The sequence below is a fragment of the Peromyscus leucopus genome, chromosome 1 (assembly GCF_004664715.2).
Source record: "Peromyscus leucopus breed LL Stock chromosome 1, UCI_PerLeu_2.1, whole genome shotgun sequence".
Taxonomy (NCBI): Eukaryota; Metazoa; Chordata; class Mammalia; order Rodentia; family Cricetidae; genus Peromyscus; species Peromyscus leucopus.
In genome coordinates this window covers 148,890,904-148,903,466 of record NC_051063.1, presented here as the reverse complement: position 1 = coordinate 148,903,466, position 12,563 = coordinate 148,890,904, and the positions used below count along the sequence as shown (strand labels likewise).

Genomic DNA, 12,563 nt, shown 5'->3' with positions numbered 1-12,563 from the left:
AGAGCTATTGGTCGTCCCGAGCGCCTTGGCTCTTCCTCCAAATGCCTTGTTCTGTATTTCTAAGAGAACTACAAGTGATGTCGAGTGATTGCTTTCTGTTTCTGCTATAGATCCAATAAGTATTTTCAACGTAACGGAAGAGCAGCTCGCTTCACGCAGCATCCGCAAAGATCCGCGTCCCGCGCCCTGTCATTGCGTCGTTTTTCCCCGCCCTCTGTAGACGTCAGTCAAACTCCTGGTCTTGTGGCCCCGCCCCTGGCCTCATGCCCCGCCCCTTGCCATGAATTTTCCCTGCTCTCTTCAGCCATAGGTCAAGACCCAGACAGGATGTCCCAGCCCCCAATAGAGTGTTTCCACCCCTGGACTCGCGCCCCGCCCCTGGCCGTTTTTCCCCGCCCACATACGCTTTAAACACGCCCCCCGGGCATCAGTCACCGCCCCTGGCCGTTTTTCCCCGCCCACATACACTTTAAACACGCCCCTCGGGCATCAGTCACCGCCCCCTGCCCGCCTTCCCGGTCCACTCTGCCCTACTAGGTCGCTGTGCAAGCAAGCGCATTGCTTCACGAGATGAAGCGCATAGTGAAGGCCGCCGTGTTGGCTGCGAACGCTACAGGTGAATACCGGGCACCGTCAGGGGCGCCGGGGCACAGGGAGCACTGGACGGGAGGCCGCGGGTGGCCAAGGCCTGGGTCTGAAACACTGGACTCCCGGAGCTGCGTTCCCTTAGCGCAGAAGTTCCGTATTGTCCGTCTCCCTGCTATTGGGTTGCCCTTGGCAAATGTGGACCAGACAGGTAACCGTGCCCATGAGCACAGGCAAGGCTGGACAGCAGTAAATCAGGAGGGGACTCTGCTGTAAGAGACAGGAGAAACCAACGAAGTGGCGAGTCCTGAAAAGTCTCTCCGAGTCCTAGCATGTTTTACGCACCTACCCCCTTATATTTTTTCATCTGACATAAAGAGGAAAGGAACATTCAGAAGGATTTGTAAGTTCTTTGAGTTCTTTTGACCTCCATCTCTTTTATGGATAAGCAGAATTGTAGTGACAGATGGCCAAGTTTTCTGCCTGTCTTACTTTCTCCTCTTCCATTTTCTTTTCTTCCTTTCTGGTGGCAGTTACTACACTCAGTCTGAGATTTTCTGTTTGGAAGAAAATATAAGGCAATGTCGTTCCAGAGTTACTTCGTTACATTTGTGACAATTCTTTAACTAGCGTGCTCAAAAAGTATTCAGGGCAATGAACTTTTGTTAATGAACTTTTGTTAATATTATACTTCCTGCCTGGAAAGTTCTGTCTGCTCATCTGTTAAAACCTACACTACTAGTCATCTTTCAGAGTCAGCTCTCAAACTAACTTTGCTTTTTGTTTGTTTGTTTTTTGTTTGTTTGTTTTTTGTTTTCTGATCCCTCTAGCCCTTCTGGCCAATCACAAAATTCCTTTTCTGTCCTAACAAGTCCCCAAGGCAAACCACAGGCAAAAGAAAAAAACAAAAAAGTAACCTTAATAGATTTAGCTGCCTTATAATCAGTTTAGTACAGTGACACACACACACACACACACACACACACACACACACACACACAACACACAAATATCTGCCTGCCTCTGCCTCCCAAATGCTAGGATTAAAGGCATGTATCGCCACTGCCTGATTTGGCAGAGCACAGTAGTTAAAATGATTTTCTGGTTAACAGCTAATGCTGAAGTTTTGCCAGTACTTCTTGTTGATATGTTTTCGGTCAAATATAAGTCACCGTCTTAGCTCACCATAAGGTTTTGTTTTTGTTTTTTGCAAATATTTTCTAAGGCAGACTCATATATTCTCTCAGCAAGGTCTCTCTTAAAAAGTAGGTATTACTTGTCAGACATACACTAATGACATTAAAAATTGAGGATCTGGGCAGAGACAAGTAGCTCAGTCTTAGAATAGGACCTGAGGGAATAAGACAAAAGTCTTGAAAGGAGCAAGTTAAGGGAGGAATCTGGAGGTGTCTGGAGGACTGATTGTGTATTCTGACTATGGGTGAGGGTGAGGGGGACCCCCAACAGCGGCATAGAGAAAAGGAAAGAAATCTGAAACAACTTTTCATATACCTTATATTACTTTCTTATCACAACTTAAGCTTTTACATCTCAAACCTTCATGACTTAAACCTTTATATTTTTAGACCTTAACACATATTATCATAACTTTAGGCCTATCTTAGACCTGCATACCATGTATCATTCATTTTCCTTGACCTACATAACTTACTGGTCTGGTTTTCTTTCTTTTCTTTCTTTTTTCTTTCTTTCTTTCTTTCTTTCTTTCTTTCTTTCTTTCTTTCTTTCTTTCTTTCTTTTTTTATAACCTTTAGAAACTTTACATCTTTATTAGTGTGAGGCCTGTCAGCAAGGCAAACTGAACACATGAAATGGACTGGGTGTTTGTTGTTGTTAAAGCTACAGTTCATCATCAATGCTGTCAGAGATCTGTGAAGGATACATTTGAGTAGGAAGTATAACTTAAATGATTTCTGCATCAATTAAAATGACAGAGATGTACTGGATACCTGAACAGTCATCCTAGGTTCCTCTATGGTTGTTGGGGACAGAGGTCTCAGGGCAGCATGGTTGTTTGGCTGCCCAGCTTAGGAGATCTGACAGACTTTCCTGACAGACAAGGGCACCCTACCTTGTCTAAGCAAAGTGAGGGTAATCAAATCCCCAGTGTCCTGTTTGTCTACTGTTTGGACAGGGTTTCGGCACCTGTAAAGGTGAAGGGCAGTTTTTCACTCAGTGGTTAAGGTTACCACATTTAAAGCAAGCTACAGGTGGAGTTCTTCTGTGCCCATTTATCTTTTCTGGAGAAGATTAGGGGTTCTGCCAGGAGCTGGCATGTCTCTCTATTATGAAAAGCTTTTTTTTTTTTTTATTAAACATTTTGGAATGTCCTATTTAGCAAATCTCTGAAGAGTTTGAGGACCATTATCATTAAGTGAACCTGGATTAGACAAACTTTGTAGTTACTTGTTTCAAAGCCTCAGATATATATGAGGCTAAATGAAGTTTATTTCTGTCATTAATCATTACTATAAGTATAGTTATGAATATATTAAAACGTATGATTATGAGGTAACTGATAATTAACACGTACGTTTTATGATCAGCGACAGTTTATAATGTAGGCAGTGTCAGGACAGGGAAGGGTTAAGAGGAGAAAGTGGCAGCAGCAAGGACCTTGGAGGAGGGAGGTGTTCTCACAAGGCTATAAGTTGTCCAACAGTTTACTAGGTTATCAACAGTGAAGAAGTTGGCTTTGGGAAGGGAGGGGGAGCGGTGGCTGGCTGAGAGAGGGGGCTTTGGGGAGCGAGGGAGGGCCTGTTAGAGCAGCACAGCTGGAACAAGTGGGGGGGGAGGAAAGGAGAGGAGGTGGGGGGGTCACAGTGGCCCTGTATGGGCTTAGGAAACCTGTAGTTCTTCCAGCAGGAAGCAAGGGATCAGAGGGACATCACACAGGCCCAGAGGCCCTGAGGGAGTCCCTGTGCCCAGACTTGGGCCTAAGGGAACTGCAGTTTCTGGAGGCAGAAGAGTGACCTGTTGTTAAGGAGTGTTGGAGAGGTTGATGCTCCGTGCTCAGGTGGGCTGGAAGGAAGGGGGAGACTCCAGCACCTTGTGGCCAGAGGGGACTGTAACAGCTGCTGAAGTTTGGGCCTGAGGGCTGTGACCTATGAAGCTGTGGGCCTAGCCCAGGTTCTGTAGCACCAGGGGCTGGACATGGAGTGGAGGGAGTGGGGGAGGGGCACTGGGGAGGGTGCCGGACAAGGGAGATGGTTGGGAAGGCAAGTTAGGAGGAGAAGGAGGAAGAGGATAAGGGGGTGGAGACTGGCAGCAGCTGGTGGACACAGAGTGCCTGGCAGTCAGTATTCCTGCAGTGCACAGAGGGTTAAACAGGACCCGGAAGGGTGCAAAGGTTTCCAAAGTTCGGAAGCATTCGGAAAAGTTCATCGAGTGTAGGAGTCCATACAGAGGGCTTGGAGCAGACAGGAGAGAAGTGGAGAGGTAAAGGGTCTCTTTCCATTTTCCTGTGCACTCACAGAAGGTGTAAAGATCCTGAATAATGTTAGGATCCAGAGCTGTTAGGTGGCCAGTTAGACTGATTATCTAATGGGTATAGGGCCAAGCCTGGGTACTACAGTCAATTAGTTTAGGAGATTTGATGTCTGAAAGTTTTAACCCTTTGAAATTCTGAAGGAGACATCCCAAAGGCGAGTCAGTGAGAATGGATGATGCAGAACCCATCACCAGTGGTGGATGATCAGTGGGCCAAAGTTGAGAGTCAAGGCATCCCCTGTATATTGAGAGGCCCTGAACAGATTCTCTGGGAGGGAGGGGGTTGTCACCCAAGCTCCATCACCAAGAGAGTGACCCCAGTGGGTCCAAACCCCAGTAGCTCTGAGAATCCGGGACCTATTGACAGGATTTCACAGACAGTACAGAGCAGACATCAGATTCCTGCAGTGCAGCCACCAAATGTAAAGGGGGAAGCCCCCTACCAAACCAGACTGGACTGAATGTGCCAGTCTGGGAGTCCACCTTAACCAGTGAATCACGGTCGTGGTTGGTGCAGTCTCCCAATCCCATAGGACAGAGGAGGGACACCTGACACTCGACAGCTGTCACTAGATAACCTGGGGACTGTTTAGGGCAGCAGGGTCTGGGGACTTTGTGGGGCGTTTACCCACCAGTCCCACAGCTCCCAGAGTTTTGAGTGTGAGCAGCAGGAAATATTAGATAGAAGGATTTAGACTGTGGAAATAAACAGATAGAAAATAAAGGATAGCCTTGAGAGGACTGGAATCTTTTCCAACGGCCCCGACTGTCTCTGCCCCAGGGTATTTATAGAGATGCCAAGGGTGGAACAAAAGACCTCCTCCCCCAGCACAGCCAAGTGCAGACCATCTCAGACACCTACACTCAGGCCCATGGTCCTAATCATCCTCTAAGCGGACCTGACAGGCTCCCACAGGACTTACCAATCAGCCACTGTTGGGTGAGAGAATCAGGCACCAGGAGGACTGGACCTCGTGAAAAAGGATTGGGAGTTTGCTGGCCAGTCCCAATTTCGGCACCAATGAAGGGCACTGCACGCATCAGGGGCTCCCTTCCAGACCTCCAGATTAGGCACAAACCACACCCAAGCACCTGCTTTCACAGACAGCCTTTATTAAGCAGGGAAGAAAAGTTAAAGTGGCTGCTTTCTGACTCAGGCAGAAAAACAGCAACAAATGACCTTGCAGGTGTCATTCTTAACAAGAGAAAGGGAGGTCTGTGTTAGAATGGGTTAGGATGATAGGGGACAAGGGAGGAGGGGAAGGGGACAAAGGAAAGGGGCAGGGATATTTGTCCTGGAGGGACAACCGACTGCCTCTGGATAGAGGGGAGACAGATGTGACACATAGACAAATGGCGGTTTATAAAGGTAAAGGGGGCAACCCTGTGTTAGGATGAGGTGTTTAACTTCAATTGTGCATGTTAATTAGGTGAGCCAAAAGGGCCTTCAGATTGCTGGACTTCGCTTGTCAGCCTCAGGGGGAAGAAGTGGCCAAAAATGGGAATAGGCCTTGGTGGGTAGCTTAGGTAATTTAACATTTTTCAGCAAGGCAGAGAGAATGGGATGAAGGGCAAGACCCGCCAGAGCCACATGCTCAAGAGGGTTAACGTCCCTTCAACCTGAAACTCTATCTCAAAAATAAAATAATAATTAATTTTTTTAGTGCAAAGCAAAGGGTTGCCAAAGACCCGGGGTGTAGTCCCATGCGCAGTACTTGTCTAGCATATGCAACAGCACAGGTTTGATCCCCAGCAAGAAAGACAAAGGAAAGGAAAGGAACTGTAGAGGAGTGAGTTAAACACAGTAGTTTCCCAGTATCACCTCTGATGCAGACAAACATGGGCTCAGGGCTCTACCTTGCCACTCAAAGTCATGTTGAGGAAAAGCACCTAATCTCTATAGGCCTGATTCCATATTTCTGAAAATGGAGGCCATAAGATCCAGCCTATAGGGTCATGGTAAAGATTAAATCACACAAGGTATTCAGTGTACCTTTATCATTATCTGTATTTTATGGCCATGTAGACAAAAGGCAGAGTCATGTGACCATACTGTGGCCTCCCACTTCAGCATTTGGGCTTCTACAATGTAGTTTGGAAGGACTGCAGATTTGGCAAGATTTCATAATAGCATCGATTGATAAATATAGCAATGAAATAAAATCATGGGTCTATACTTGGAAAAGGGTAGAATCTAATTTTACCCATCCAGTTCTGTCCTCTACTAAAGATGAATCCTAGCAGTTGGCACAACATGGAGAGTTCCTAGAAACTGAGGCATATAGAACTGCCTCAGTTGTTTGTAGGTTGCTCAAAGGGAGATTTATTGTCTAGTTTTCATTTCTATGGTATATGAAAAGTCCTCACGTGATAAAATGGTCATAAACCATAAACATGAGTCAGAGCAGTTTTGTTTTGTTGTGTGGCCAGAGATCAAACCCAGAGCTTTGTGCATGCAAGACAAGTGCTCTGTCACTGAGCTAGACACCCCTGTCAGAGTTGGAGGGTTAAAAGCAACAGATTTTAACTCAGAAAGACTGTAATGTATATTCCTTTACCCAAAAGAATAGTGGTGTGTGTTTAATACTCTCTAGCAGCCAAACTCCATCAAGATGTCAGGAGTCAGAAAGTACTTGAATGCTTTCAACCATTTAAAAAAAAACTGTACCCCTCATGGTAGATTTTCCAGAATGAAAAATGAGTTGCGGGCTGGTGGACCATGCCTGTAACCTTAGTGTTTAGGAGGTAGAGGCAAGAGGATGAAGTGTGGCCAAACTACCGAGGGAGATACCCTCAAAGAAAACAGACTTTCCCTCTCTCACCAGCTGCCAATAGCTCCTCGGCTAGAGGTGGGACTTCATGCCCGCCTCTCCTTCCATGTTGGGCTTCTGTCTGGATTAAGTTTTTGAAGGTCTTTTGCATGCTGTCATAGCTGCTCTGGATTCATGTGTGAGGCTGCTATGTGCTCCTTGTAGCCATCCACTGCTTCTGGGTCTTACACTCTTTCTGCCCCCTCTGCCACAGTAATCCTTGCTTTTAGGAGGAGGAGATGTGATATATATGTTCCATTTAGGACTGAGCGGGCCCTTATTTTCTGTACCTTGACCAGTTTCAAGTCTCTGTGTTAATCACCAGCTCCTTAACTAGAAGCTTCTCCGATGAGGCTTGAGAGAGGCACTAATGTATGGGTATAACGATAAGTCATTAAAAGTCAGTTTAATACTATGCCCGTTTAGCAGAGTGAGAGAGGAAGGTTCTCCCCTAGGGGCTATGACCTGTCCAGCCACAGTTTCCATTTCACTGTTAGTGATGTCAGGTATGGTCTCCACTTGTAAAGCCGGCCTTTAAACCCAGTCTGAAAGTCGTTGGTTTTCTCATGGCATTTGTGCTGCTATGGCACCAGCGGGTGTGTCTTGGCAGGCTGGTGATCGTAGCTGTCGTGGTTCATGGTTAGGTCAGACTGATGGTTACTTCACTCCTCCAGTAGTGTGCGTAGCCCCTACAGTATTTGAAAGATAGCCAGCTGTGATGAAACTTCCAGTGAGTACCAGCTCTGTTTCTCCACAGTCTGTCACTGAGGTACATGGTGTCATCAGCAACAGGCATTCTGGAGGGTAACCAAGAGCTTTGGCAGTAGCTTGCAGTTTGGGGAATCTCTGCTATCCATTAGACCAGTTACTTCCGAAGAGGTAACCCATTCTTTGCAGTAGGCACTGGGCCTTGTATTTGTTATCCTGTGTATCAAATGGAGGCATTATTGCCCCATTATAGGGTAACTCCATCTAAATGGTGTGTGTGTGTGTGTGTGATAGTACATGGCATTGGGGGAGGACTGGTTAATAGGTTGCTGAAAGACAGATTTATTGTTTAGTTTCCATTTCTATATTATATGAAAAGAAATTCCCCAAGTGAAGAAATAATCATGAGCAGTATACACGAATCAGAGGGGGTTTGTTCTGTTGTGATGCAGGAGATCAAACCCAGATCTTTGTATGTGGTAGGCAGTGTTTTTTCATTGAACTATACACCCCCATCAGAGTTGAAAGTGTGTGTGTGTGTGTGTGTGTGTGTGTGTGTGTGTGTGGTAGTATTCTAATTGTACTGAAATGTGATTTTGATTGTATGTTAATAAATAAAGTTGCCCGGGGGGTCAGAACTATTAGAGCCATAGACAGAGTGTGGCGGTGGTGGCACACGCCTTTAATCCCATAGATTTCTGTGTGTTCAGGGATACAGCCAGCATTGGAGACATATGCCTTTAAGACCTAGGGGGCTGTACATTCAGACAGTGACGAGGCAGTCACGTGTTTGGGTTTACAACCAATGAGAAGGCAGAATGACTGGAAAATCGACTTACACACAGGAAATAGCTCTCTTTCGGGAAGCTGGGACAGCAGGAGGAAGGGTGAGATTTTAGCTCTGAGCTCTGACCTCTCGGCTTTCTCTTTTACATTGTTTCTGTGTTTCTTATTTAATAAGACGGTTGGTTACATCTACGTGTGTGTGTGTGTGTGTGTGTGTGTGTGTGTGTGTGTGTGTGTGTAACTTCTACAGGAGTAGGTTTCCATATGATCTTTAGTGTTAATTATCCCTCCCCATATTCCCTCCCGCTCCTGTTCCATTACTCCCCTTTAACTCTCTATACTACCATGATTTTTGCCATTCCTGTTTTTAACCCTTTTGTTTATAAGTTTCTTACAGGTTTATTCGTAGATAATGGTGCATTGCAGTTTATTCAAGCAAAATAATCCTTCCTTATTGGAAGAATGACAAATTAAACATTCTGGACGTCAGAGGACTGAAACTCTGTTATACCTTCTGACCTGGAGCAGAGAAACCTCAAACTAGAGTTGTGATTTCCCGAGAGTCTGAATAAAAATACCTGCACACAGTTAGCTTGAGGCCGGGGAGCTAGCCCAGTCGTAAAGCACCTGCAAGCATGAGGAGCTGAGTGCTGACCCCCAGCAGACATGTAAGACAGTTAGGCCTGATTGCACACATCAGTCCTAGGTGTGGCTCTGGGGAGGGAGCACAGGCAGCTCGCCAGAGTTCACTGACCATCCAGGCCAGCCAATCACTGAGCAAGACCTGACTCAAAAACAAGGTATACATATATCAAAACATCACATTGTAAACTTCCAGCATTTATACTTTTATTTATAATTATAACTTGTAAGTTATAATATTTATAAATTATAAATCATAACTTATGATTTATACTTGTCAGTCATACCTCAATAAAACTTGGGGAGGGATCACCTTATTTTAAACCCTTTATTCCCGGTTGCTTGGTCTACAAGATTTTTTTTTTTTTTTTTTTTTTTTTTTTTTTTTTTTTTTTGTTTTTCGAGACAGGTTTCTCTGTGTGCTTTGCGCCTTTCTGGAGCTCACTTGTAGCCAGGCTGGCCTCGAACTCACAGCGATCCGCCTGGCTCTGCCTCCCGAGTGCTGGGATTAAAGGTGTGCGCCACCAACGCCCGGCTGGTCTACAAGATTTTATCCACAGATTCTTACTGCATGTGGTAGTTTGGATGCAATTGACCTCCATAATTTCATAGGGAGTGGCACTGTTAGGAGGTGTGGCTTTGTTGGAGTGGGTATGGCCTCGTTGGTGGAAGTGTGTCACTGTGGGAATGGGCTTTGAGGTTTCCTATGCTCAGGATACCGCCCAGTGTCTCAGTCCGTTTCCTGTTGCCTGCAAGATGTAAGATTCTCAGCTCTACAGCTGTAGCACTCTGTCCTCCTGCATGCCGCCATGCTCCTGCCATGACGATAATGGACTGAACCTCTGTAACTGTAAGCAAGTCAGTAAGCAGCTCCCCTCCATGGCCTCTGCATCAGCCCCTGCCTCCAGGATCCTGCCCTGTTTGAGTTCCTGTCCTGACTTCCTTCAGTGATGAATAGCATTGCTGAAATGTAAGCCTAGTAAACTCTTTCCTCCCCAGCCTGCTTTTTGGTCATGGTGTTTTGCGGCAGCAATAGAAACCCTGACTAAGATGTTGCAGAACCATACCTTTTCCCCCTTTATAAAGTTCACCTATTAAAAATGTACAGTATTTATTACATTCACCATGATGTACACTTGTCACCTTTATCATGTTGCAAAATGTTTTCATAGCCCAAAAGGAAACTCACATGTATTAAGCAGTCACTCTCTGTCTCAGTTATGTCTCTATTGCTATGAAGATACCATGGCCAAGGCAGTTTATCAAAGGAAGTGTTTATTGGGGGCTTATAGTTTCAGAGGGTGAGTCCATGCCCATCATGGGGGAAGCATGGCCACAGGCAAGCAGACATGTCACTGGAGCAGTAGCTGAGAACTTACTCCTTTATCAGCAAGTGGGGTGCAGAGAAAGAGACACCAGGAATGGCATGGATTTCTGAAACCTTAAAGCCCACCCCTAGCTCCAACAAGACCCCATCTCCTAATCCTTCCCACCAAGTGAGAAGCAAGCATTCAGATATACACGCCTATGGGAGCCATTTTCATTCAGACCACCACGGCCCCCATTCTCCCTGCCCCCCCAGCTTTTATAACCACTATTCTGCCTGTCTCTGCTGTGGTCTGTTCTGATGCGTGGTATAAATGGGATCATACTGTATGTGACTTTTACGTTCAACTCTTATCATTTAGCATGTGTGTAGAGGGTCTTCCATGTTATAGTGTCAGTAAGGTTGGATGGTAGCCCATTGATTTCCTGTGGAAATATTGCTGCTAGGAATAACAGTCTATGCATTTTTGTTTGAGTTTTGATTTTCAGGTTTGTTTTTTGTTGTTGTTGTTGTTGTTGTTTTTGAGTACTTAGGAATAGCTATTGAGTCCTCTGATAATTCTGTGTTGAAATTTTGTTTTGGGGAATTGCTGAACCACTGAATGACAGCCATACCATTTTACCTTTTGTTCAATAATGTACAAGTTTTTTGATTTCCTCTTTTTTTTTTCTTTTTGCCTTCTTATTGGGTGTGAAGCATTGCATCTCACCATGGAACCTTCTAGCCTTCCCTGACAATCACTGATGCTACTGAGTGTTTGATGTGCCTGTTGACTATATATTTGTATCCTATCCCTTTTATCTGTCTATGTATCTGTCTCTATCTATCTATTCGAGACAAGGTCTTACTATGTAGTTCTGGCTGGCCTGGAACTGCTACGTAGTCCTGGTAGCTGTGAACTTCCAGAGATCTGCCTGCTTGTTCCTCCTGTGTGCTGAGATTAAAGGTGTGCTCCACTATGCCAGCCCGGTCCCTATCACCGAGTTTTCACTGGTATCACAGAAACCTTCTACACCATCTCTAAAATATGCACTTCAGAGACCAAAGAAAGCCAATAAAAAGAGATACCTCAAACCAGTTACCTTATCCCTAGAGAAACCAGTTACCATTTATTTCTAGAGGTAAGATGGTATCAAAAGCTTAGGAACTACAACCTACTGTTGTCCTTTGTATGTAAGACATATACAAGAAAGGTTGTTTTCTATTAAATCAAAAGATTCAGCTGTTCCAGTGAACCCAATGATAAGAAGCTACAGAGAAAGCCCTAAATACTGTCACTTAGGCTTCCTTGGATGTGCCAGAGTCTGCGATGTCCTTAGAGCAGACTGCATAGGACATTAAAGTTGGCTTTTACTTGGACATCCTGCCATTTGCTCCTTTGGCATTTCTCTGTGTTCCTTCTAGTGGGAGGCCATCAGAGGTGGGACTTGGGCTCAATATTTGACATCTCCCTTCAACGTCTTACTGCACAAACTATCTCATCCATGAGCTCACTGACCTCATCCATCTGTGTTGTTTTGAAAACACAAATACTTTTGTATTGACCCCATTGCAAACTAGCGCCATCAGGAGAAATGCACAGAAGGGGAGGAGCGGTTTGACTGAAGATGTTGGCATCTGTGCGTTGTCTTTCACTGCTGGGTCCTGGAAAGCTGACTGGGGTGACTTGGGAGTAAAGAAAGGACAGACACACACACATGCTAGGATGCAGTGGGCTGTGCTCACTCTGATGGAGGGCATCAACCCAGCTGGGAAACCTAGTGTGTGTTTATGTGCAGCACAAAAGCGGGGGGGTTAGCTATTCTAGATGGGAGGTCCCTGTAAGGGAGCCGTCTCGGGCTGCAGTCATCTGGGAGGAGGGAGCTGCTGTTGCTAGGTTTTGCACACATTTGCCAGTTGTTCCTAAACACACTCCTCCTCGGACTAGAGGAAGGCTTTGTCATTTCCATGGGTTGACCACTGGGGTCCTTGACATGACTGTGCCCGTGTCAATAATACACATTCACTCAGGGCTTCATCCACTCCCCACGCATTTGTGAAATGGTATTACTGTGCCCTTTTGAAATAGGCTTATGGATAATGTTTGTGTAATTCATTGATAGCCATCATTGTATGTCCTTAGCTGACACAAACCACAATAAAGTATCCCAACTGGTAAGGTGTTGAGGGGGAGGACTAGGGTGGTTATATACAGA

The 12,563-nt window shown here is 45.4% G+C and overlaps 1 protein-coding gene across 1 annotated transcript in view; it reads left to right on the top strand.

Annotated features, from left to right (window-relative positions):
• The first annotated feature begins 430 nt into the window (after positions 1-430).
• The window catches only part of Mcee (methylmalonyl-CoA epimerase), a 28,827-nt gene continuing 16,694 nt past the window's right edge, over positions 431-12,563 (top strand). Inside the window, exon 1 of the mRNA XM_028872839.2 lies at positions 431-616. Within this exon, the coding sequence (XP_028728672.1) occupies positions 571-616 (46 nt within the window). The 5' untranslated portion in view covers positions 431-570. The remainder of the gene's footprint in view (positions 617-12,563) is intronic.